This window comes from Monodelphis domestica, chromosome 3 (genome assembly GCF_027887165.1).
Source record: "Monodelphis domestica isolate mMonDom1 chromosome 3, mMonDom1.pri, whole genome shotgun sequence".
Lineage (NCBI taxonomy): Eukaryota > Metazoa > Chordata > Mammalia > Didelphimorphia > Didelphidae > Monodelphis > Monodelphis domestica.
The window spans coordinates 317,707,181-317,734,461 of NC_077229.1; the positions used below are offsets into that span (position 1 = coordinate 317,707,181).

A 27,281-nucleotide genomic window follows, 5' to 3' on the forward strand; every position below is an offset into this window, starting at 1 on the left:
AAGGCTTGATGAGATTAAATTGATGAGTTGAACTTCAACTGCTGGATGTGCCCTGAGGCCAAAACCTCAGGAAGGGGGGGGGATATGGAGTGTCTCTGCTGCTGCAACTAGGCTCCCTCCTCTGTGCTTCTCCTCCAGATAACTCCCAGCCGCCTTTGTTTGGAGCCCTGAGTCTGGCATAGCTTTGCCTGCAAGGTATTCCCTCCAGACTAGTGTCCTTGCCTGCCCAGAGATTCTGGGTACTGCTGGAGGCTCAGTACTGTGGATGTGGGAGGGGTCTTGGTACCTTCCATCTTCCTTCCCCTTAAACTTGAGTGTTTTTGAATTCAGGCTTTTTTTTTTTTTGGCGGGGGCGTACCTTTTAAGTTGAGTCCAGCAGGAGGGTTCCTTAGCTCTGTCCTGTTGTTAGATTTCGTTTTCAGTCTCCTAGGTGCATTTGGTTTTTAATTGGTGAGGAAGAGTTTTTAGAGGTCTGAACTTTTGTTCCCTCTATGCTGCCATCTTGATTCTGCCGTCTGATGAGACTGTTCTTAAATCTCTTCTTCTGGCCTGACATATAGTAAGTGAAAAGAGCTGACTCCTTTCCTGGATTTTCTGAAGAGACTAGCCTGAGGAGAAACCTATCCTCTTGAGAGAGGCTCCCTGCATCCCCAGGTCCTCTGCTCCAAGCTGAGGCCTCTCCAGCTAAGGACTAAAGCCAGGGGTCAGAACAAAATACTTAGTGCTTAGGCTAAATATTTTACCCTATCTTCTCTCTGATTTCCTTCTTCACTCTTTCTATATTTTGTAAATAAATTATAAATAAATCTCTTTGGAATTTCATAAAATTCCTGGCAACCATATTCTTTAAAATTCCAGTCCAACTCCTTTTTTCAAAATAAAAAACTCCTTTTCCCCCTTACACTGTGACATTTATATTATTATTTTTTAAACTCTTACCTTCCATCTTGGAATCAATACTGTGTATTGGTTCCAAGGCAGAAGAGTGTCAAGGGCTAGGCAATGGAGGTTAAGTGACTTGTTCACCATCATACACTAGGAAGTGTCTGAGGCCAAATTTGATCCTAGGACCTCCCATCTCTAGGCCTGGCTTTCAATTCACTGAGCCACCTAGCTACTGCCCCCTTAAATTTATATTTTTAAAACACAAATTTGGTCATGTCATTTTCTTACAATAATTTCCAGAGAATTACTGTCTCTTCTGGGAAAAAAAGGTAGAAAGTTCTCCATTGGCATTTAAATCTCTCCACAACATGACATATGACTTCCATATTCCTTACCCCCCATTTAATGAATTTAACAACTAGTAATAACTACAGAATTTTCCATAGACAAAGGAGAATAAAAACATGATTGTGTATTAAACCAGGATCCTTTTGTTATGTACAGTCTGATTTAAATGTGTATATTAAATTGATCAAGGTGGTAAAATTTTTGTCTTCTTTTCTGACCTTTTTTTTCTTCTATGTATGTACAAAATGTTTTATTGATGCCCTGTTCTTTTTTTTTCTTTTCCAACTCTGTTACTTTATACTAACTCCTTGCTTTCCTTACTCTAAGCATCCATCTATCTATCTAGTCATTTTGCATTATACCCCTCATATATTTACTGTTCTCAATTTCTAGCTCTTTCCTTTAAAATTTTGATGAGGCTATTTTTTTCATTGTCCAGATTGTCTCTCTGTCACTACCTCTCTCTCTACCACTGCGTATTTCAAAGCACATCTTGGTTGCCATCTCCTACTTGAGGTCTTTCCTGAATTTCTCACTTGCCCATGCTGCCTCCCTCTTGAAAACATTTTGAATTATTTGGATTTACTTATCTATGGACATGTTATATCCTCCTAGGAGGACTCAAGGCAGGACTGTTTCATTTTTGTCTTTGTATCTTCATGGTCAAACAGTGCCTAGTACCTAGGGATGCTTAATAAATACATGTCCAATTAAATTGAAAGGGATGAATCAAGGATGACTCCAGGGACTTGAACCTGAGTCATTGGGAGTTTGGTGATGACAGTGACAGAGAAAGAAAATGGGGGAAAATGATGAATTTAATTTTGAGTTGGGTTTGAAGTAATAGGAAGGTGTGATTGATGAATATAGTTACATAAATTCCTGTGCTCCCTTTCAATATACTTATTTGTGACAAAACTATGGATTATTACCTTCTCCTTCAGTCCTTCTCCCACACCCCCCCAAACCATCATCATCCACAAAAGAATGGAGACTCATTTGTAACTTTAGTAACTTAGTCCTGAAGCACATAGAAGTTAAGTGATTTGTGTGGGGTCATATAGATATTGTGTTGGATATGGTGTTTGAACACAGCCATGCTGTCTTCAGAGTTTGGAGCTGAGGAACTAAATATATTTATCTTCCTTGGGATAAGAGAGCTATGACAAATTATATCTCTAAACAATTAAAAACCAACCTGAACCTGTCTTGTCTTGATTGAACACTATTATGGTGGATGGGTAGTGGAAAATTATTTAATAAGACACAGGAAGATGAATGGAGGCAGCAAAGGGATGGCATAGATGTGTGAACAAGTTTAGAAGTAGGAAAAATCAGGTTGTAGTTCTATAGCTCTAGCTAGAACCAAAAGGGACCTCAATTATAATCTAATCTAAGGTTTTTCAACAGTTTTTGTGTCCTGGATCCCTTAGGCAGTATGTTGAAGTCTTTTCAGAATTTTTTTTTTTAAATCCTTACCTTTCCTCTTGGAGTCAATACTGTGTATTGGCTCCAAGGCAGAGGAGTGGTAAGGACTAGGCAATGGGGGTCACGTGACTTGCCCAGGGTCACACTGCTGGGAAGTGTCTGAGGCCAAATTTGAACCCAGGACCTCCCATTGCTAAGCCTGGCTCTCAATCTACTGAGCTACCCAGCTGCCCCCTTAATGTTTTTTAAATAAAGAAAATAAAACAGGATTAGAAAGAGAAAAGAAAGATTTTTAAATTGAGATACAATTTTTCCACTTGGAAATCTATCCATGGACATCTAGGTCAGGGTCGGGGGGAATAGTCTTCAGATCTCGTGTTAAAAGCCCTTAATCTAATCGAACCCATTCATTTTTTATATATGGCTCAAGGGAAATGGAAACTGAAGGAGACTGATAAAGTGACTTGTCCAAGGTCATTCAAGTATTCTTTTTAGAAATGTGATTTGAATTTAGATCTATTAATTTTGGACCTTTCTCTCTGGACTCTGCTCTTTCAACTACAACAAGATGAAAACAAACACAATAGTGAAGACTCTTGGAGATAAGAAGCTGTAGAAGGAAATTTGAATGATGTATATAAGGAGTATTTTCCATGGGGTCAAATGACGATAATCAAAAAAACCCCACATAACCACTGCAGGGCCATTGTAACAAAGAGCCCTGAATCTTGGCCAAGGGTAAATATGATGGAACAAAATGTCTAAGGGATTAATATTTTATAAAGATAAAAGTCTGCTTGGAGATTTGCTAATAGTTAATAGGCAAATGTGAATAGTTAATGTACAAAGGCTATTTTTATTTGGACCTTCTAATTATGACAACGCAGTGGATTGTTACTAGAACAGTATCCTTGGGGTCCATAGCACAGAGGTAAGATTGCCTAACTGGGAATGGCTTTTGATATATGAGTAGCTAAGTTCTTTTCAGTTGGTTACAAAACAGATACACCAAGGACTTTCAGAAAGAAGACAATGCGGGAGGTTGCAAGGGAGCCTACCTCTGAATATTAAAAATGTACATGACAAAATGGACTTAACTTTTTCCTGAATTTTCATCTATCACTAGCAACAATAGAGGATCTTATACCATAAATTTGTTATACATTTTTGGATAAATGTTTTTAAAAGATCTAATGAAAAAATCTCAAAGTATTTCTATGTATATGAGTACCATTTTTCTATGAGCAGGTTTTCAGATCGATATGTCCAGGGACTGGATAGTATTTATGAGTAATTAAATCTTATTAATTATAATTTACTTTTAATTAATTACAATTGCATTATAATACAATTATAATTATTTACCCAATAAAATTAATTATACTACTGTATATGTGAACTGAGGTTATAAAACTAATCAAATCCAGGGTTGACCTTTCTTTCAAGCTGTGATAAGAATGCAAATAGTTTGGCAAAGCATGTAATTATAGCTAAAATCTATATTAAAATCAGAAAAGGAACTACAAAGCCCACCTCACCCCTGCAGAATTCACACATACAAAACCACACACACACACAGAGTCAGGTACTTACAACACAGCTGAAATTGGGAATTGTTGCATATTTATAAGAATAGGGGTAGAGCAACATCTGTGCGTAAGCATGGAAGGAGAGGTAGGCTCTGATGTGCTTCTTGCGTTTTCGGAGAAAGTGAGCTACTGCCTTCACCTCTGGCTCAGATTCAGGAAAAGGCCCACAGTATGTATCGTCACAAGGGTGAAAGGAAGCCCCTTCATCTACAAGTTGGGGAAAAAACACACTCAACAAAGCCAGCAAGACACAGAGAAACAAGACTTATCACTGTTACGGCATGACCTTCTCTTTTGTTTTCAGAAAGCGTTATCCCCAAACTGTTCAACCACATTTTCATCTCCCAGAAAATTTACAAAGGACAAAATTTAATTCCTTGTGTTTAGTGCAGTGGTAGTTCTTATGGTGACTGGATGATTTCCTCGTTGATCCAGTATGAAGTAACCATTCTATTTGCTTTTGATCTCTTTTTTAGGGCATGGATTCTTTTGGGGGGGGGTGTCAAAGGAGAAAACAAATCCATTTAATGAGGTGTCTTATAAGACATAGAATAAATGAGGAGTTTTGGAGTTGGATTGTACTTGGGTTGAGTCAGTTCCATAAAGCAAACTGTCAAAGAATTGCAGAGACCACAGATCTTGGGATAATTGATTCAAAGCTGAAGAGATCGTGGGGATCATCTAGTTTAACTCCTAACCCAAACATGAATCTTCTTTATAATATCCTAGATGAGAGGTCATTTAAACTCTTCTTGAACACCTTTGGGAATGGGGAAGTCACTACCTCACAAAAAAAGTTTGTTCCATTTTTGTATTGTTTATCATTTAGGTCTTTATTTTGAGTCAAAATATGAATCCCAATAACATCTACTAATTGCTTCCAGTTTTACCCCACCATTGCTGACAGAAGTTTAACATTTTGGGAGTGTTATTCAGTCATTTTCTAGGCATGCCTTGACTCTTTGTGACCCCTTAAGAGGTCTTATGGGCAATATCTTTCTCTAGTTCATTTTATAGAAAACGACACTGAGGCAAATGGGGTTAAATGACTTGTCCAAGGTCACACAGCTAGTAAGTGTCTGAGGTAGAATTTGAACTCAGATTTTCCTGACTCTAGGCCTAGCACTCTATCCACTGTCCCACCTAGCTTCTCCATTTTGTGTGTGGGAACAGAGAAAGTGGATGGTAAAGGTAACACAAGATTACAGATTGACAGGGAAATCAGGGGGCAAGGAATTCAAGGGGAGAGAACAGCACATTGCTAAACTGATAAACTATCACCAGGAGAACCTCAAGGAAATCAAAGGGCAGGCAAAAAACAGGTTCCAGAGGAGAGAGGTTGCATAAGAGTAGCAGATTGTGCCCAAAGTACAAGATATTAAAGGTGGAACTATTTGGGAGTTAATTATAGTAGAGTCCAGCATGCACTCCTTTCTGGACTAAAAGTGGAGATGAAGGTCAGGCAAACTGAGGAGATGGCTCAGGTTGAAGAACTTGTTGATTGACAGGTGTAGCTTGGTCCCCAAGTGGTAGGATTTAGGCGTCATTATTGTTATAGAGCTATTTCTTCAAAGTGGTCTAGTTAAAGCTGTCTCAAATTTGACTGAAATGAAGTTACTTCCTTTAGAGGTATGTAAATGTAATGCTTTGGGACTCTTCCAAGGTCTCTGATAACTTTTAAAGATAATATATTTGTTTTGGTAGTATTTCAATTTTTCTACAGTTAGTAACAATCACATTTCTATCTTTCCTATAAAATTAAATTGTCATTTTATGTAACAAAAGATAAATTATTAGTACAGTGGGGGTTTAACTAGAGTATGTTCTATGGAGAAAGAGTGGGGATAGACTTTTAGGGGTCATCCTATGGAGGATGTGCTGAGCTCCCCTGCAATTTGGGGGAGCATGTGTGTCTCTGGGATAAAGGGCTTGGGTCCTTAGGAACAGCTAAACCATCCCTGATTTTGTCCCTTTCTCTTTTGATGGCACCAGGTGGTATTTGAATCAAAAGGATTGCTTATTGAGCCTGGAAGAACTCAGTAGAATTCAATAGGGAAGACAGCTTGCATTTTCTTTCTTTGCCTTCTTGTCTTTATAACATGTCTGACCTATAGCTCCTTTTCCCTGAGTTTGTCATGAGGAGTTACAGAGGAGTATCTCTCACTAAACTATAGAAATGGCCAACTATTGGAATATGGGTAGCCTTTCAGTAACAGTGAAAGCTGCAGAAGGAGAGTATATGGCAGTAATGGTGAACCTTTTAGAGATGGAGTGCCAGATCCTGCCTCCATCCCCCAGACCAAGTGCCATGCCAACTCCATCCTGACTGTGTGCCATGCCCCTCCCCACCACCACATGTTGGGTACACCCTGCTTCCCCTTACCGCACTCAGGAGAGTGAGTGAAGTGAGGAATGTCCCCAGTGAGTATAGAGAGGGAGAGGAGAGCGGCCTGAGAGCTTTGCTCCTCTTCAGTTCTGCTGCCTGTAAGTTGCCCACCTTACACTCTGTGTGCTCCCATTGGGCAACTGGGCAGAGGGGTGGGGGGTGGGTGGGATAAAATATCTTCAGGAGTGGTAGATAGGGAGAGGGGAGCAGCTCCACCCAAGTTCCTATGCCTTTCTAGTGATTAAATCTAGAGGCAGGAGATGGGGAGAGAGGGTGGCTTAGTGCCCATAGAGAGTGCTCTGTGTGTCATCTTTGGCACCTGTGCCATAGGTTCTCTATCACTGGTGTATGGGTATTGGGTGGAGAGTCCAGTGGAGGTGAAAGCCAAAGTAGTAGAAGTTAAAGTTGTGGGAGGGTGGGGCGTGATTCACAAAAAAGGATCAGCATAAGCACATTTTCCAAGACAGCATATTTTTTGAGGGGAAGTAGTAGAGGGTAGAGGACACAATTCTCATCATTTCAGAACCCACATCCATTCCCAGCAGCTTCTCCTTGCTTATTTGATCTTGATCACGCCAGCCCTTTCTGGGGTTGGGTCTCTTCTAAGGTGGGATGGTGGTGTGGGGGCCACAGCTTGGGGGGAAAGAGAAGGCACAGTTTGTGCGGAACAAACAGCAGTGTAAAGGTTTTCTATCATATGATAGTAGAAGAGTAGGATGAAAAAGGAGGAAAGTGATGAATAATTAAAAAAATAGAAAATATCTAAATGAATAGAATAAGAAATGGGTTAAGTAAATAATTTGGCATCAGAAAAACATGTTAATGACCTTCAAGGAAGGTGTTTCTCATTGACTTAAAAACCTTTGTTTATACCAGAACATGACTCTTTAAGCAATGCCAAGGACATAAGTGAGTCCTAAAAATAAGTGACTATAACAAATTACTTTACCGATGTCCATGTTGTTTTCAAATAACACCCCTAATGCATGAAAGCAACTTTGCAACTGAATATTCTTTTTGAACATTTCTGAGACAACTAGGTGATACAGTTGATAGCTTGCCGGTGGATAGATCTGGAGGCAGGAAGACCTGAGTTCAAGTCTAGCATCAGATACTAGTGGTGTGACCCTGGGCAAGTCACTTAATCTCATTTGCCTTGATTTCCTCATATTTAAAAAAAACTGGAGAAGGAAATGACAAATCATTTCAATATCTTTGCCAAGAAACCCCCCTGGGGTAAATAAAGAGTTGTAAATGACTGAAATGAATGAGCAACATTCTTTACATATTATAATTCTGATATTTTACACAACCTTAGGATAGTAACTTGAAAATACCTTACCAAATGGGAATAGTTCTGAAAGGATACACAGTATATTAATCTGGACTTGAATAAGGTTGATGGCAATTCGAGTAGAAACAAGGAGATGGTTCAAAGTATATTTTAGAGATAGAATCCACTGGACTCCTCAGTGAATTGGATTGAGAGAGGAGAGGATCAAAGAGAGCATGAGGTCTTAAGTCTAGGTCATTGGGATGATGGTGAGAGTGTCAACAGAAATGAAGAAGCTGGGAGCATATAGAATAGTTTAAACTTCAGATATTCTGGTAATTAGGAGCAACTGTTTACCTGAAGGAAAATGTCCCATTTGATGGCTGATGGGGGTTGTGAGGAGCAATATCTCTCAGACAAGGTTTAAGAAGACACAAAAAAGGAATGACCAGTCAGATTTCTTTTCTGGTTCTTGTGGAAAATTGAAGTGTAGTTGGGCAGGTACTAGCAAAGAAAGAACCATTCTCATCTTATTCTTTTGCTTTTGTTTCTGCCCTGAAAAGATGAGGCTGCTGTTTGTTACAGGGAGGAGAAAATGCTTTAAGAAGGGCTTTCTGCAACATGATGGAGCAGGGTCCTGCTTTAGAGAGAGAAACTTGCTCTTAGCAGGTATCCTGAGGAGAACCCGACTTGAGAGTCAGACTGAGAAGATAGGCTCGGAGAGAAGAAGAATAGCTTCAAGAAGACTAGAGTGTTACTTAAACCTTTGAAAATGAACTCTAATGTAGCAGGCGTTTAATTTCTTCACCATAAGTTATATAAAGTGTGTCCCACTGGACAAAAATAAAAAGTCTGCCTTGGGTTCATTTAATGATGTTGTCTGATAAGCATGTCAGGCACTGAGACATTGCTACAGGATATTATGTCCTGGGTTTAATCTGCCAGTGATGTTTGTCACCTATGAAGTGTCAATACAGTGGCGAAACTAGATATGAATCCAAGGCATCTTTTTTTTTCTTGTCTGCCAAAGCCAAGGTATTAATCCCAGTGCAAGATACTAATCTAATTCTGAAGGGTGAGGTAAGCAGAATATAGAAATGGCACTTTGGGAGTTAATTTATTTTATTTTTTGTGGTTAATTTAAATAATAATAAATAACTATCATTTCTATGGCACTTTCTGGTTTGCAAAGTGATTTACATTTATCATTTCATTTGATTCTCACAAGCACCCTATTAGGTAGGTGCCATTATTATATTCATTTTACAAATGTGGAAATTCAAGTGGAGAGAGGTTAAGTAACTTGTCTGAGGTTTCCTAGCTAGTAAATGTCCGAGTGAGGATTTGAACTAAGATCTTCCTGACTTCAAGATCAGAATCCTGTCTACTGCATTACCCAGCTGTAGTATTCAAATCATTGAATCTAGGTTAAAATTGTATTATGCTTCCAAAAGGCAAAGAAAGGACTAAAATTCCACAGAAAACAATCTGCTTCTGCCTTATAGGTGCCAAATAAGAGGCCTTTGGAGGCTGGTCTAAATCTGGTTTCAGGCATATTCAGTTCAAGTGTATTTGTTACATTTCAAAAGAGCAGGTGATCCGAATCCTGGAGTTTTATAGAGTGGCATATGCTGGAAATATACAAAAATGAATTATTCAATATCTGGAAACAAAATAAAATAAAAAAAAAAACATTCATTGTCTGGAGAAAGGAGCCTGATACATCTACTTATCTCTTTGCTGTAGTGACATGAAAGCCCAAGCTGTTAGTTTTCCTCCGTTTAAAGCAACAAATGCACAATAGCTAAGGCTGAGGGCCAAATTCTCTTTTCTGTCCCCACATGCAGAACAAGTACAGAATATGTAATCAAGATCTGCAGTGCAGATCAGAAAGGAGAATTTGTCTCTTAATTTTGATCTTGTGAAATCAAAAGGCACGTAGCTCTGTTTTGAAGGCTGCAGTGATTTAATTTGTGTTGTCCCAATAAAAATAATTCCTTAATCTTCTGAGTGTGAAGCTTCATTTTCTCCCTAATTTCCTATTGATCCTCTTCTAAGAAATTTACAAATTAAAAAAACCCTGCCAATCAGAATAATTGTTATATTAGAGTTTTTATTATATTTTATTTCTGAATAGGCAACTTCCCCAAAGTACCATTCAGTTGATTGAAATTTGAAGTATTTCCTCTAGAAAGTTGATTAATATTTCCAGAGCAGACCACAAAAACCCATTTAAATCCTAAAATGCCTGAAAAACACACACACATGCACACATACACATGTAAATATAAATGCCATCTCCTCAAACTACTCCAGTGTAACTTTGGGTCTCAGAAGAAATTTATCCTGGAAGCAAGTACTGAGGGATTGATTTTCAAGATAATTTCACGAGAGGAATATACCAAACAAATGGAGAAATTCATAGGTGGTAGTATTGCCCACCCTATAAATGACGATTATTAAATACCTATTTTCTGATCTCTATAAGAGCTTTCGTAGAGTGCGTTGCATACATATTGAAGCTATCCTCATAAAAGAATATGAGACAGAATCAAGCAAGCTTTCTTAGCTGATTTTCTGCATTAGGCCCTATCTTTAGTCACCCAATTAACTGCAAAGCATAGAGAATTCAAGATCTTATAGTATTGTTATTTGTTGGTTACAAAAAAAAATAGTTGAATTGGGAGATTAAAAAGAAGCAAGATCTCTTCCACTAAGGTGTCTCCCATGCCTATGTTATGATCATACAAAGTTCCTTGCCAGAAGCAACCTGAGACCTAGATTTGAAGTTTCTTTAATATAAGGTAGGGCACAAAACATGGAGAAATGATCCACAAAGATATTTACTGCTGTCAAAGAGGAGATACCATTACAGAACCCAAATGTAGGAGAGATATCTTAACCATGGTGAAGTCTTTCATATATTCCTCTTTGGGGATGGCATCATGCTGTTTGCATCAAGTCCCAGAAGGCCACAAAGTTCAGAGGATTATAGATTTAAAGCTAGAAGGAACTTTAGTGACCGTCTAATCCAATCCCCTCCCCTCATTTTACAGATGAGAAAACTGAAACCCAGAGAAGCAAGGTGACTTCAACCAATCAATCAATCTACAAGCATTTATTAAGTATGCATTGCATCTAGGCCAAATCTGACCAGAGACACTTACAACTGTGTAACTCTAGAAAAGTCATGCAACCCTGTTTGCCTCAGTTTCCTCATTTGTAAAAATGAGCTAGAGAAAGAAATGAAAAATCACTCTAATATCTTTGTTAAGAAAACCCCAAATGAGGTCATGAAGGATTGGCTGCAACTGAAAAATGACTGACTGCTTCATTTGATGGAGTAGAATATTAATCTTAAACAGTATTTTAATATGTTGTGACCTCATCCTTGTTCAAAATGCCTGGAAATGTCATCTCAAATTGACATGGAATACAGTGGTCTGAGGGCATGGAGGTACTATGCCAATTTGTACAATGCTAGAATGATATGAATTTAGAATAATGTTAAATTAATCATTCTTGGAAGATTTATGCCTAAAACTCATAGTACAGTATTATAATTTTTTTTTGAAAAAGAGGGATATGATCAGATTTGCCCTGTAGTATAATTGCTTTGGCAACTGTGTCAGAATGGATAGGAGAGGTAGAATAAATTTGAGTTAGGGAAGTTAATAAGAATGCTATTGCCATAGTTCTGCTAAGAATTAATGAAGTCCTGAACTAGGGTGGGGGACATGTGAGTAGAGAGAAGGAGACACATGTGAGAAGATTTTAGGGCATTAGAATCAACTACTGTTATTATATAATACTATTACTGACAGGATATTTAGGGTGAGAGAGAGAGAGTGAGGAGTCAAAGATAATGCCCAGGCTTCAAAATTGGGTAATTGGAAGCATTTCAGGTGCCCTTTTGTAAATTGGGAAGAAGAATGGGTTTCGAGGGGGAAGTAATGAATTTTTTGGGACATGTTGAGTTTGAAGTGGCTCTGGGACATACAATTTGAAATATCCAACAAGCCGGTGGGGATATGGAAGTGAATTTCAAGAAAGTAACTTGTGCAAAGTCCCAAGAGTAATGAGTAACAGGGAGAATCTGAAACCAAGGTCATCTGACTGCAAATTTAGTATCTCTTTCATTGTTTTATTCTGCTTCAGTGAGATCTTATCCATAAGGAATTAATATGAAAAGGAAGAACCAGAGATTGATTTTGAGGGTCTGGAATGAGCAAGATTGGAGTAACTGTAGTATTTGAGAATACCTTTTAGTGGATGGGGGACTGAGCTGTGGAAGGGAAGAGAGACATTAAGAAGCATCACTGACCCAATATTTTATAGATGATCTCACCAAGTCCAACTGAGGGAAGGACTCAGGAGTGACAGTATCCTCTGCTACTTGAAAGGAACCGAACCTCACCAAGCCCATAGAAAATCAGGGAAGCTGATATTTAGAAAGTAGTTTAGATCATGCATTTCTCTTCTGCTGACTTGCATTGATTGCTAGGAGCTGAAAAGATTGGAGGAAAGGGTTGCTCCAAGAAGCTGACTGAAGAAAAAACATTGCTGTTGTGAGCTGACTGGAGGAAAAAGAATATTCTGCTATGTAACAGAATTGCTTAGGGAAAGGAAAGAATTATCTACTTTGTCCTTTCTTGCTACCCATGGCTTGAGAGGGGGAAACTCTTTAGATTCATTCTGAATAGCTCTGAAGATCTCAGGATTATGGGAACCCCTTTTTTGAAAGAGTATAATTCTGCTGTAGAACATGGCCAATAAGCAGTTTGAGTAAAATCATGAGCAGAGAAATATTTTCATCCTACTATTGATTAGTGGGGAAGACTATTCTTTGGGAAGAGCATCAAGGTCTTCACTCTAGTATGGTGAGTTGGCCCAAGCACATTGGTTTCCCCACTCATGCATCTTCCCATTAATTTTCTGTAAGTCTGATCTCACTTTTCTCTATTGACACTATATACATGCATTGTTTATTGTGATCCAGGTTTACTGGTGGAGAATGCATTGTGTTATATTATTGAATTCTGTGTAGTAAATGTTTTATGATTAAGTTTTAACGGTGTCATCTTGTCTGATTTGTTTAAGTGGGAAGCACAATGGTCAGGAAACAGTAGCTACAAACATGAGTAGTAGCTATATTACTCCCTAGGATTTGCCCTAGGATCCAGAGAGTAAGATGCAGTGGCATCATCACTGTCATTTGGGAACTCAATCTGACAGCATGAATCCAGATTGAGTGAGTGAGCCAGCCCAGTCACCAACTGCGGGTGAAGGTGGTCCATATCTTAAGACCATTGTTCAATGTAAGGAAAATTTGTTAATAATTTGAATTGTCCAGAAGTGGATTAGGCTTTCCTATTAGGCAGTTCTCCAATATGGCAAATTTTCCAGATACGACTCAGGGACTACTTGTTGGGGATATTGTAGAGTAGATTCTTGTTCAGTATAGGTTGGACTATGTGACTTCTGAACAATAATTTCAGTTCTGAGTTTTGGTGATTCTGTCATTCATGCCATTGATTGAGGATAACAAGAAAACGAGGATCCTTAAGAATGTGAAGTTACCTTAAAGTAAAATTAATTCATTTGACAAATATTTATTTAGTAACTTCTGCCAGTTTCTGTACCAGGCACTAGAGATACAAGGACTTAGTGAAATGTAGAGAAAAAAGTATATAGCTAATCTTATTAAAGGAAAAATGGTAGCTCATGGGAATCAGACTATGCTTAAGACTAATTTAAAATATTTTGTAAATTGGACAAAAATTCATTGTCCATTGTCAAACAGTGCAATCACTGCTCAAGTATGTCTTGTCCTTATTTAGAATGCCAAAGGTTTTTTCGCCCATAATTTATAAGATTGGTTGACAAAAAGAATGCCATTGATCATAAGTAACTATATAACAAGACATTTAGGAGAACCTTTTAATAGCTGAAAAATTCCTTGAAAAGAGTTGGGATAAAAATAGTTCCTTAGCCTGAAAAAAACTTGAAAAATTAAAATGAAAACATTTAACAAAGTTAGCAGTCCAGAAGAGGCAGCCTAATTTTGTAATGGTTTTTATATGTCACAGACACCATGATGCAAAAACAAAAATTCCAAAAAGATACACAGAAACTAGAGATGCATGAAATTAACAAAAATACAATTCAGCTTCAAAAATGTAAATGAATACAACTGGAGGAAAACAACGAGAAAAATACATTGTTGATGTTTGGAGAAAACAGGAATTCAGTGCTTCTGAAGATCTAGTTATAGCAAACTGTTAGATCAGGTACAGAAATTCAGAGGCATGCTTAGTGAGACCAAACTGGCTGAGAATGGCTATCAGCATCAGTGGTTGACAGGAACAACCCTTCCATCTTTGTAGAAACACAATTTCTAGAAACGGCGGCTTTCCATTGCTTTGATCTCTTATCAAGACATTATATAAAACACTCTCAAAGTCAGTATCAATCATTCACAAATTTCCTCCCAGGCTAAGTAAGTATTTTAGTTTTCTATGCAGAGACTATTTTATCTGTGAGGATTATTTGTTCTTTTTTTTAAAAAAAAGAAATGATAAGCCGTGGATATATAAAGTGAAATAGAATAAGAATGGAAAAATCCCCCTTTTTTCCTCACATAATTCTGGATCAGAAAAAAGAAGTGATTATTAGTTCAGGGCCATCTCTTAGGCTATGGAAGACAGTTTTTCCTTTGAATTGGCAATAGGTGAAATAACTGGAATGGAGAAGAAACCATTATCTTTTTGTCTCTTTGAAGGACTATTAAAAGCTTAGAGGATTCTAGGATTGGCCTTGGGGTTCCCTGTACTGGAATGAGGGAATTTCATAGTGCCAAAAGAATTAGAAAAACTTATTAATTCATTTGACAAATATTTATTTAGTAACTTCTGCCCGTTTCTGTACCAGGCACTAAGGTACAAGGACTAAGTATGCATGTGTGTGCTCCCCCCTCCCCCCATACCTCAGGTATTAAGTAGCTTACATTCTATCCAGTGTAGGGAGAAAAACTTATATTTAGGTAATACTTTATACACACACACACACACACACACACACATATATATGTTGACTGTTAGTTTTTAGTTATGTCTGACTTTGTGACCCATTTAGTGTTTTCTTGGCAAAAATACTGGAGTGGTATGCTATTTCCTTCTCCAGTTTATTTTATTGATGAGGAAATTGAAGTAATAGGGTTAAATGACTTGCCCAGGGTAACATAGCTAATAAGTCTGAGGTCAGAATTGAACTTAGGAAGATAAATCTTCCTAAATCTAGGCCTGGCACTCTATTTACTGTACCACCTAGCTGTCCCTATGCCTACTATCTCTTTCTCTTCCTTTCTCTCTCTGTCTCTGTCTCTGCCTCTGTCTGTCTGTCTGTCTGTCTCTACATATATATACTACCTCTGGGGTCACGCCTCCTACTCTTACCAGTAGTAGAGGGTTGGATACCCAGCAGGATCATTTCTACTCCTCTCAGGGTTCTCGGGGTAACCTGGGTATCCATCCCCCCGACATCAAAGCTTGCAAGACACCACCAGTGTTTTCCCATAATAATCAGCAAACAGACTCAATTACCTTTTAGAAAATAATGTACTCAAATAGCATTGCAAGAACAGTGGTTACAAAGCCTTTTCCCCCAAAACCTGGGGAGCATTTTTCTGCAAATACACAAGCCCATGTGGTGATGAGTGGGCATGAATGTAAAATAAAATGTTACTAAATGTTACATATGTAGAAAATTTATGAGGACAACTCACAACGGGAACAATAGGGCTGTGGGAAAGCCAGCTAGTGTGCTGAGTCAATCCCAGGACTCAATTTTAAAAACCTTAAATTTAAGCAGGCAGCTACCTAAGATGATGGTGTTTCATGTGCCCTAATCACATCTCCTGATTTGAATTATGGACCAATCAAAATACTTAGGCAGGAGCTGAGGAAGCACTAATCGTATCTCCTTATAATTGCATGATCCAATTAAAATTTTGTTACTGTTGTTCCTTCACATCTGACTCTTTATTATCCTGTTTTCTTGGCAAAGATACGAAGTGTTTGCCATTTCCTTCTCCAGCTCATTTTCTAGATGAGGAAACTGAGGCAAACAGAATTAAGAGACTTTCCCAGGGTCACACAACTTATAAGTGTCTGAGGTCTGATTTGAATTCAGGAAGACTCCAAGGCTAGCACTCTATCTTCTGTGCTGTTTAGCTGCCAATCTTAACCAGGCTCAATGGTGGCTGGATCAATTGGTTCAGATTGCTTGGCTGCTGGATATTTGCCACTGGACCAAACTGGGCAAGTCAACTCTATGGCTGAGCTGGGCTGGACAAACCACTTAAGACTCAACTCTTCATAACAATTGGCATAAGATTTTGCTGGCCTAATGTGTCATGGAGTACTCTTTGCCACTCTTAATATCCTGATGATGTGGCTTTTACGTTGCTATTTTCAGGTGTGTTTTACTAGTATTCTTTTTAATAAGGGCAACCATCCTTAGTTTATGACTGCAAAGCTTGTCTTTGAATCTTTCAGAGTCTCTGCCCTGAGGTTTGTTACCCCCAGGTAGGAGATGGGAAAGGCTTAGCATCTCCTGTTCAGCAATCCTTCCTGGCTTAGAGGGGGCTTCCCTTAGTAGGAGAGGCCTTTCCTTATGACATTTAACTAAATTATACTTAAATTCCAGATGGAATGCACATGAACATCTAGGGACAAAAGTACTGAAGCAGTCTGTGCCCTGGGACAAATTCTTGTTGACTTTTTTCACTTTTAAACCTTTACTTTCTGTCTTACAATCTATACTAGGTATTGATCCCAATGAAGAAGAGTGGTAAGAGCTAGGTAATTAGTATTATGTGACTTGCCCAAGGTCATACAGTAAGAAAATGTCTGAGTCATATATGAACCCAGGCCCTTCTGATTTCAGGCTTGGCATCCTATCCACTATGCTACCTAGCTGCCTTTTCATTGACTTCTTTATATGCATTTGGACAGTACAAGCATCAACCCTTTTTGAAATATGGAATTTTTCCTTTGCATAGGAAAAACTTTCCTTTTAACATATTATTGTCTCTGTCTCTTGGCCTCAGTCATTGTGGATGAAATCTAAATGACACACTACAATATCCCCAAATTTTCACACTGGCTAGGTGAATGAACACCTCTTCTTGCTCTCCATCCTGACTTCATAATGGCAGATCTAGGTTATCAGAAATGGACTACCAAGCCACACTCAAAGGCCCTCAGTCCCAGGGAGTACTGATGTGGGGGAATATGCCTTACTCATTCATTTAAATCTTATGTCCTCAGCAGCATGCTTCCCATTTACTCAAATACAACAACTTATAATAATGATACATTAGCTCCTCAAAATAACCATTGTCTTAACAATTAGGTGAAAGAAATAATCACCTCATGGGTACTTACATATTAAAGCAAGTGAAGGAATTATTAGTTTTATCACAATTCAAAAATAAAATTGGGTCTTTCTTTCCCTGTAACTTCTAATCCTGGCATATTTCTGAGCCCGTGACCCCCTTCTCCCATTGTTGAGTTTTCCTAGGACCTCCATTGAGAAAGGACCCAGACTAGTCATCTTTTATTCCTTTCCTGATTCTTTGGCTGATTCTCTGGAGTTTATTACTATTCCCAACATGGCTACTTTCCTCCCTCCTCTCCTTTCTCCACTGCTTTCCAGCTCCCTTTTGTGTGCTATTTTCTCTCATTCCAAAGTAAGATCCTTGAGGGCAAAGGCTGCCTTTCTTTTCACTTATATTTGTATCTTCCAGACTTAGCACTGTGTCTGACACACAGTAAGTACTTAACAGATTTTTGTTCATTTTGTGGCTTGACTTCTTGACTTAACCAATGAACTCAATATCTGTCAGAGAGAGTAGAAACAGCTTTGCACAACTGAAACCTGGTAGAGAAACACACACATGAAGAAAACTCATATTTTCTGGGCACTTCATGATGTGAGACTTGAATTTTTTGATTTTCTGGGCCCATTTGGGAACAGTTGTACTATATAAAACTGTTTCTCACAAGAAGCCTTAACTCCATTAAAAAGTGTTAAATTCCCAATTCAGATAGCGATTCTTATTAAGCAAGAGAATTACAAAACATCACAGTGACTCTCTCTCTGGGAAATGTAGAGAAACTCAGTAAGCTATTCACTCCTCAGGAAGCTGTGCCAACTTATCAGCCAATAGCAGAAGTCGCAGCAAAGCATCTTAGGTTGACTCTCCTGGCAAAGCTGACAAAACATAACCAGTTTTTCCCTTTACTGGATGCTATATTAGCCACTCAGCTTGTTGCAAATGACTGCAAAGCCTGTCTCCCCCTCTCTGCTTTTCTCCCTTAAACCACAGGGTTCAAAAGAGAGCAAAATGAATTTCTGAGAAGTTTCACCTCTTTCAAACTCTAGTGACAATGGAGGACAATAACTGACTGAGTTTCCCATCCAAATAAGTTTCAGTTTTTCTTTAGGCCAGCATTTGTGAATCTTTTAGAGATCACGTGTCCAAACTGTACCTTCACACTGTCTGTGATCACCCCTGCATTACCCCAGAGAGCAGAGGGAGGAAGGGCTCACATTGAGCTGCTGGACAGAGGGGCAGGGCATGCAAAAAATGTCCCAGAACACAGTGAAGAGGGGGAATGGAGCAGCCCCATCCATGCCACCAGTGTGCTCCTTTGATGCCTTTAGCAACATGGTTTTAGGCTATTAGGAAGTATAAACTGAAGCCAGTTCTAGTTTCCCCTTCTTGCACCATTTTTTATGCCTTGCAATTTTTTTAGCCTCTAAATCTCACTCACCAGAATCTTCACTTTTCACTGTTTTCAGTGGCTTAGCTGAAAATCTGCTGGTATTGAATGCCAGGTGATAAGACAGTCCTTTCCCTCAAGGAGCTTACAGTCTAATAGGGGAAGACAGTACATGAAAAGTAGCTGAAAAGAAGGAGACACTTAGGAGTCTCTGACACAGGGGCATGCTATTCCATGAAGTCCAAATCAAGCCCTCTATAAAAGAAAGGTTTGGGGAGAGTTCAGTGCTCTTATCTTTTAGCCCTCTAGTTATGGGAGAGAGGAGGGTGAGGAAGTTGAATTTTTCTCTATTTCCCAACTCCAACCTTGCTACTAGGTAGACTTGAACATACATTTTGACTCTTTTTCAAACACCCTTGAACACTCAGTTCCTTAATCTACTAATTTTCCATGATCTACTTTTCTACCTACCTCACTCATATAGAAAGATGGTCAATCCTTTGTTTCTACCATCATTCACAAATATAGCACCTTCATTCAAATCTTATTTGACTATAATTTATTGATTTTTCAACTCCCTTTCTGCCTTCTGTTCATAAACCTTACTATTTGTCCACATCATGACTTCTAATCTCTTGATTGTTTGGTACTTTTCTAGGCTATAACCCTTGCAATGGCCACTCTTCCATATCTTGACCTCTTAGTAATTTAAAATCAACAACAACACTGTCTTCTCTTGAATCCCTGGTCTTTTTTTTAATCATATTGTTGAATGTGCCTTGAAAAGCCTCAATCTTGGATCACTTCCAATATCTACTACCTTTGCTCCTATACACATGTTGATAAAGGCAGAGGAAATCATTCAACCATGTTGACAAGGTCCCATTATAAACCTTTATTATGTAGCTTCAAATTGGCCCTCATTGCTCTTAGGCAATCTGTCTACCCTTCCATAATCAACCCAATAGTTCACTCTCCATGGCAGCTCTTCCAAGACTTTTCATCTTTCTTCTAACCTTGCATAACTCTCCCTCTCCCCACCCTTCCATTGGAGAACCTTACCTCATATTTGCCAGAAAAAAATTGAAGCCATTCATGGTGAGCTTCCTATATTTTCCTCTTCCTAATCTCATATCACTCAAATGTCCTCTGTCACTTCCCTGACTTCATAGAAAAAGGTATCCTTACTTCTTTCCAAAGCAAACTGCTCTATCTTTATAAGTGAACCTATTTCATCATGCCTTCTCCAACAAATTGCTCATTTTATCATTTCCACTCTACCTTCCTATTTGAATTGCATCTTGAGGGATGGGTAGCAGTTTAATGCTCCAGTGGATTCAAGTACTAATTGGTGTTTATACTTTTTTTCTTTTTTCTGGATGCAAATTATGGTTTTAATTTAACCTTTGCTCTCTCTTTGTTCTATAGATATGATTACTTATGTATGAAGATAGCTTCTTAAAATGACTTTCACATGAGTAACCAGTTGTCTCACATTTTCTTAAGATTTAATCAATTTTATTTGGTGATATTATAATAATCAGCTGAATATGGTGTAGTAAGGGGATTTAGCAAGGCAGGCTGATGGCATAGGATGCTGCAAAACCAAGATTCCACAGAGCAAGGACTGGGTCAACATTCTAAGCACAGGGTAGGAGAGAGACAGTTGGGGACTGACAGTTGGGAACTGAGGGTGCCACTCTGGAAGAAGACAGAGAAGGTGTAGTGGTGTCTCTCTTTGAAGAAAAACAACTTTGGAGCTGCCAGAGAATTAGACCATCTTCAAGGAGTGGCTGAGTGAGGGATTACCCCACACTGGTGGACAATGTGTGTGTGTGTGTGTGTGTGTGTGTGTGTGTGTGTGTGTGTGTGAATCCTCATTCCCTCTTGTGCACAGATGAAGGACTCTTCATCCTGAAGCTGGTTGACCCAAAAGAGGACTCTGGTGTGTGAGAATCTTGGGCCCTGTGGACTTTACAAATCCCTCTTTATCTTAAATTATTTAATTAGATAGTTTAGGATAATTTAGAAAGTTTAGGGTTTAATAATTGGGTGGGAGTTAGAAGTAAGTCATTCCCTGATTCCCTTCCCATCCTTCTCTCTTTAGTTTAATAAACCTTTTATTATATATTTATAAAACTATTTTGAACCCTTCCTTTTACCCTCCCTGTTACAACATTCAGGCCTTTTCTTGAAAAAGGTATTAACAACATAAAGGGTAGGGCTTTTTGGTAGTCTGTAAGCCCTTGATTTCTTTCATTTGTTGATCCTGAACCATACTTTTCCTTCCTTCCTTCCTTCCTTCCTTCCTTCCTTCCTTCCTTCCTTCCTTCCTTCCTTCCTTCCTTCCTTCCTTCCTTCCTTCCTTCCTTCCTCCCTTCCTTCCTTCCTTCCTTCCTTCCTTCCTTCCTTCCTTCCTTCCTTCCTTCCTTCCTTCCTTCCTTCCTTCCTTCCTTCCTTCCTCCCTCCCTCCCTCCCTCCCTCCCTCCCTCCCTCCCTCCCTCCCTCCCTTCCTTCCTTCCTTCCTTCCTTCCTTCCTTCCTTCCTTCCTTCCTTCCTTCCTTCCTTCCTTCCTTCCTTCCTTCCTTCCTTCCTTCCTTCCTTCCTTCCTTCCTTCCTTCCTTCCTTCCTTCTTTCTCATCATCTTCATCTTCTCTTCATCTTTTTTCTTCTCCTCCTCCTCTTTTTTTCTTCTTCCTCTTTTAATAATATGGTTGCCCAATCTTCTCAGATTTGATTTTTCCCTTTCAATAGCCTGGAGGCAGCATGACATGATGAAAAGAGTTCTATCTCTAGACTCAGAAGATATGGCTTCAAATTCTACCTTTGGCTGGCCCTTATTACCTGTTTAACTTTGGGAAAGTCACCTGACTTTCCCTGGGGCTCAATTACTCCAACTATAAAATGAGGGTGAGAGTTTCTTTCTGGTTCTAGAACTATGATACCTAAGAGATAGCTAGAGCAAGTATTGTTATTCAAATTTTACTCTTAAGGAAATGGGAGATGATAAGTGACTTTCCCAGGTCACATAATTAGTAAATATTGGAGGCAAAATTTGAAAATGAGCTCTTGATTGCATGTTACCTATTTGTTGTTGTTGTTGTTGTTGTTGTTGAGTTGTGTCCTAATCTTTATGATCCCATTTGGGATTTTCTCAGCAAAGAAACTGGCATGGTTTGCCATTTCCTTCTCCAGCTCTTTTTTTTTTAATGAAGAAACGGAGGCAAACAAGGTTAGGTGATTTGCCCAGGGCCACACAACTAATAGGCTAAATTTGAATTCAGGAAGATGAATCTTCCTAAAGCAGGTCTATCTGCTGCACCATGCCACTGCCTCTAAAGAGTTTCTAGATCTTTTGTAAAAGATTTTGGCATACAATTGATAAACAAGCAGTTATTAAAGATCCACTGAAGTGCCAGGCACTAGAAAAAATACTAGAGATAGAAAGACAAAAATGAAATGAATCTTTCCCTTAAGGAACTTACACATAGGGAAAATAATATACATAATATATTATATTAATAGACAGAAAATATACATAAAATAAATGTGCAATAATTTTGTTGAGAAAGGAAGTGCTTGAACTATGCTTTGAAGGAAATTAGGGATTCTAAAAGGCAGAGGTGAGGAGAGAATGCTTTTTGAGCATGGGGAGTAGCTACTAAGAAGGCGTAGAGATGGGAGACAAAAAGCATCATGTATGAGGTGTTAGAGAAGGATTTTATGGCATGAAAACTTTAGATGTTCCTGAGAATCCCTCCTGGAAGGTGAGCTCCATGAGGGCAGGAATTTTCCCTTTTGTATTATATCCTCAATACTTGATCTAGTGCCTGGAAAAAAGTAGATACTCGATAACTATTTGTTGAGTGTCTTATTTAGGCAAAATACCAATACTTAATTATTCTTTTTTCCAACCCATAGCTGATTAGAAGGAGCAAATTAGGAGCAAGGAAAGAAAGACCTACTAAAGGTAGAAGATCAAGAAGTGGTAGCAAGTTTGGGAGAGAAAAGCAAAGAAAAAAAGACATTGAAATTATAAAAGTATCCAATCTAGGGCCATTTATCAGAGTGGTAAACAGACCCTATGTGCCTCACTAACTCCAGAGGTGGTATAGCATATTCTATTACAGTACATTATAATTATTGAAATTCATAATGTGAACCCTGAGTTACCAAAAAAAAGTTCAATTAAATTCAAAATAGTCTTTCAGAATGCTTGACATGTATAATACCGTAAGTAGGGATTAGGCTCCCCTACAAGGGAAAATACTTGGTATCAATAATAGACTCCTCACCATCTGCTGAGCCTCACTCCTCTGGTACACTAATCTATACAATATTACTAAAAGTACTACACTGTACTACTCTAATAAGGAAAAACATTTAGAATCATTAGGGGGCTGTCACCCTACTCTCTTTTTTCTTAGAGCCTGTTTAAACCATATATCTGTGTGTACTTTTATTAATAAGAAATTTCCTTTTCTTTTCTTTTTCTAAAGAGATGGGAGGAAGAGGAAATAGATTTCTGTTAAAAAAAAAGGTGGAACAGTTAGGTAGCTCAGTGGATAGAGTGCCAGGCTTATAGACAAGGACAGATCTTGGGTTCAAATCTGGCCTCAGATATTTCCTTGCTGTATGACCCTGGGCAAGTCATTTAACCTCAGTTGCCTATCCCTTATTGCTCTTTTGCCTTGTAATTGATACTTAGCATCAATTCTAAGACAGAAGGTAACACTTAAAAAATAATAAGGCGGGGAATTTACCTGCAGAGTTGTGGAATGTTACATACATTTTCAGATGAGGTCACTATATTATTCATTTTACTTTGTTAAAAAGAGTAGAGTGAGGGCAATCTGTGTTTGCAATAGAAACCCCCAAACACATCAATGTGACTTTTGAAAACAACATATATCCAACAGTAATAATGAAAATACTATTGTGACTTTTCCATGTCATGATTTCATTAGTTGCTTTTCCTTGCCTCTAGCTCCTTTGGTTTCTGGCACTCCAGCTCTGTGCCCAAGAGGCACGATTCCAGGAATTCAGTATTATTTAGAGACTTCTTTCCTTTTTAGGAGGCTTGTTTTCAGAATTCCTTTGCCTGTGTATTTTATTCTTTATTACTCCATACTGTTACCTTCTCTGTGATAGCTACTTCCACTTTTCTGGAGTCCCCAGAGTTTTTTCTCTCTTGGATCTCCAGAGATCCTTGCAACGATCATGAATAGGGAGGAATTTTAGGGTAGAGCAGGGTTCCCTCCAGGGACCTGGAATCTTTGTGAATCTGATTAGCTTCTCCTTAAACATCTCAACTCTGTTCCTCTCAGCTTTGTGTCTGCTTTTTTTTTTTTTTTGTGAAGGCTAAGAGTTTGACTCAGGTAAAGGACTAGCCAGGATGAAATCAACCATACTGAATGTGGGCCAGTGAATAATCAGGGCATACTTCATCAAGAACACTATATAAAAAATAGAGCAAAGTCTCAAATGAGGTGTTAATGAGGAGGTTTATATATATATATATATATATATTTTTTTTTATTTTATAGTATTTTATTTGATCATTTCCATGCATTATTCATTAAAGACAAAGATCATTTTCTTTTCCTCCCTCCCACCCCCCGTAGCCGACGCGTGATTCCACTGGGTATCACATGTGTTCTTGATTCGAACCCATTGCCATGTTGTTAATATTTGCATTAGAGTGTTCGTTTAGAGTCTCTCCTCTGTCATGTCCCCCCAGCCATTGTAGTCAGGCAGTTGCTTTTCCTCGGTGTTTCTACTCCCTCAGTTTGTCCTCTGCTTGTGGATAGTGTTTTTTCTCCTAGATCCCTGCAGATTGTTCAGGGACATTACACTGCCACTAATGGAGAAGTCCATTATGTTCGATTATACCACAGTGTGTTTGTCTCTGTGTACAATGTTCTCCCGGTTCTGCTCCTCTTGCTCTGCATCACTTCCTGGAGGTCGTTCCAGTCTCCATGGAATTCAGAAGGTTTATATTTTCTATAGGAAGATTTGTTCAATCAAGTCTCAGCTTTTAACTTTATTTATATGGACCAGCCTTTCCCTGATCACTTAATCCACATTTGTAGAAGTTTTGGGGTTAAGAAAGCTTTGGTGAAGCCTCTTTTTCTCTCTCTGAAACAGAGTGAAGCAAGGTTGCTCTGGAGCCATTGGGTATCATATTAAACAATAACAGTTGTTTTGGAGAGGAAGCAAATATCTTTTGGCAAAAGTAAAAGGGATGATTTATGTCTGTGTCTAGTGTCAAAGAGCCAGAAGGAACTTTATATCCCTTTACTCTTACCTCTATTTCTTGGGTAATTCCTATGAACCATACTTACTAATCCATGGTGTTAGCACCAAATTAGTACTAAGATTTAGGGGTATACTGTGGGATTGGCCCATACAGGGGACCTTGGGGAATCTCTATTCCTGAAAAGGTGAGGGGGAGAAATAAAACATTTAATGAAAGCATATCTCTGTTCAAATTATTGCCTGATCTTGTGGAGTTTACAGTCTAATGGGGAAGAAAACATGCAAATAACTATGTATAAACAAGATAGATAGAGGATAAATTTGAGATAAACACAGAGGGAAGGCATAAAGATTAAGGAGAAATGGGAAATGTTTCTTATAGTAGGTAGGACTTTGAGACTTGAAGGAAACCAGTTGATGGAGATAAGAAGTAGAGGGTTCTGGGCATGCAGCAACAACAAATAAAAATGTTGAATTCAGGTATAGAGTAGCTTGTGTGAGGAACAGCAAGAAGGTTAGTGTCAATGAATAGCTAAATATCTGTAAAGGAGTGTAAGAAGGTATAAGAAGACTAGAAAGATAGGGAGAGGTCAGGCTATGAAGGGTTTTAAACTTCAAACAGAGTTTTATATTATATATAAAAGTGGAGGATGGACTGGAGTTGGGAAAGATTTGAGATAGGGAGATCAACCAGTGGGTTATTATAACAATCTAGACATGAAGTGATGTGTCAGGATGTTGGCAGTCTCAGAGGAGAGAAAGATGGCACATTAGGTGTTGCAAAGGTAGAAATGACAGTTCCTGGGAATCAATTGGATACAAAGGATGAAGGAGAGTGAGGAGTCAAGAATGACAATTTATTTGTATGTTTGAGGCCTCTGAAGATGGTGGTAACTTTGGCAGTGATAAGCAAATTAGAAAGAAAGCAGGTTGTGAGGAAGACAACTTTCTCAAGCAGTTTAGCTACAAATGGGAGAAGAGTTGTAGGAGGAAGGCTAGTGGGGATGGTTGGATAAAGTTATATTTTTTAGTATGGGAGACGCATGAGTGTGTAGGTAGACATTAGGAAAGTAGCCAATAGCTAAGGAAGGATTGAAGATTAGTGAGAGTGGGGATGACAGAGGGATAAATGTACTTGAGAAGATGGGATGGAATAAGATTACTTTGTCATAAGAAAGAATTTGCCTTGGCTCAGAGTATGGCCATCTCTTAATTTGAGATGAGTGATGTAGGAGATAGTGGAAGATATCTGAATTATATGAGAGGAAGAGGAAGGAAGAATAGAGACCTCTTGGCAAATAGCCCCATTTTCCAGGGAAGTATGAAAGAAGGGTTTCAGCTGAGAGGATAGGGGTGGGATACCTTTGAGAGTTCTGAACATGAATGAAAAAATTTGGAATGTCTGCTAGTGTTGAGAGGGATAGACCCCAATTAAGATAACTGTAAAAAATTAAAATTAAATCTCAAATGATAAGATTATATTTTAAAGGATTTATTAATGATCATTAGAAATCAAGGAATAAAGAGGATACAAAATAAAGACCACGTGTCCAAGACTGATTAGCTCATTTAAAATTCCTGTCCTTAGCTTACCACTGCCACCATACTGGCTGCAAGCTGTGAAGATTGGATTTAGCTATCTCCTGATTGTAATAATGATGATACTTAGCTCTTTCTTTATTGTGAAGATAAAATTGTAATCTCCTGATTGTAACAATGAAGATACTTAGCTCTTCCTTTATAGTGAAGCTAGAATTGTGAGCTACAATCTATTTTTAGATTTTAACTACAAAAAGGTGTTAAGTAACTACAAAAGGTGAACTTAATAAAAGAGGATTTAAGTAACCCAAAAAGATAAAATCTAACCAAAGAAGGTGAGAACTAAAGAATGGACAGCCCTGGAGAAAAGCATCTGCCATGATTGGTAGATGTGAAAATTTAGAGGAGGTAACACAAGAGAAAAATTTCTTTAAATAGAGGACAAAAAGACTGAATATTCATTTTGATTCACATATTTGGATGGACATTCGGAGATTTGTTCTGACATTTGGGCACTGACTCGGAGAAGCGACCAGAATACAGACACCCATACTTCTTTTAGACTGTTACTGTTGGTGAGTGAAAAGCTGACTTAGTGACCCCTCCTTTCTGGGGCATGAAGCCTCCAAGAAAGGTCCAACTTCTTGAGACTCTCTTCCCCTGGCTGGGACTTAGAAATTCTAACTGGTACAATAAGAATCCAGAGTTTTCTCTTTCTCTCTCATTTCTTAACAGTTTTTTTCTCTCTCTCTCATTCCTTAATAGCTTCCTTCTATTGTAAATATCGT

The 27,281-nt window shown here is 38.5% G+C and overlaps 1 protein-coding gene across 1 annotated transcript in view; it reads right to left on the reverse strand.

The window, feature by feature from the left end:
- CPA6 (carboxypeptidase A6) overlaps window positions 1-27,281 on the reverse strand; it is a 364,762-nt gene that overhangs the window by 17,968 nt on the left and 319,513 nt on the right. Inside the window, 1 exon segment of the mRNA XM_007487010.3 lies at window positions 4,255-4,457. Within this exon segment, the coding sequence (XP_007487072.2) occupies window positions 4,255-4,457 (203 nt within the window).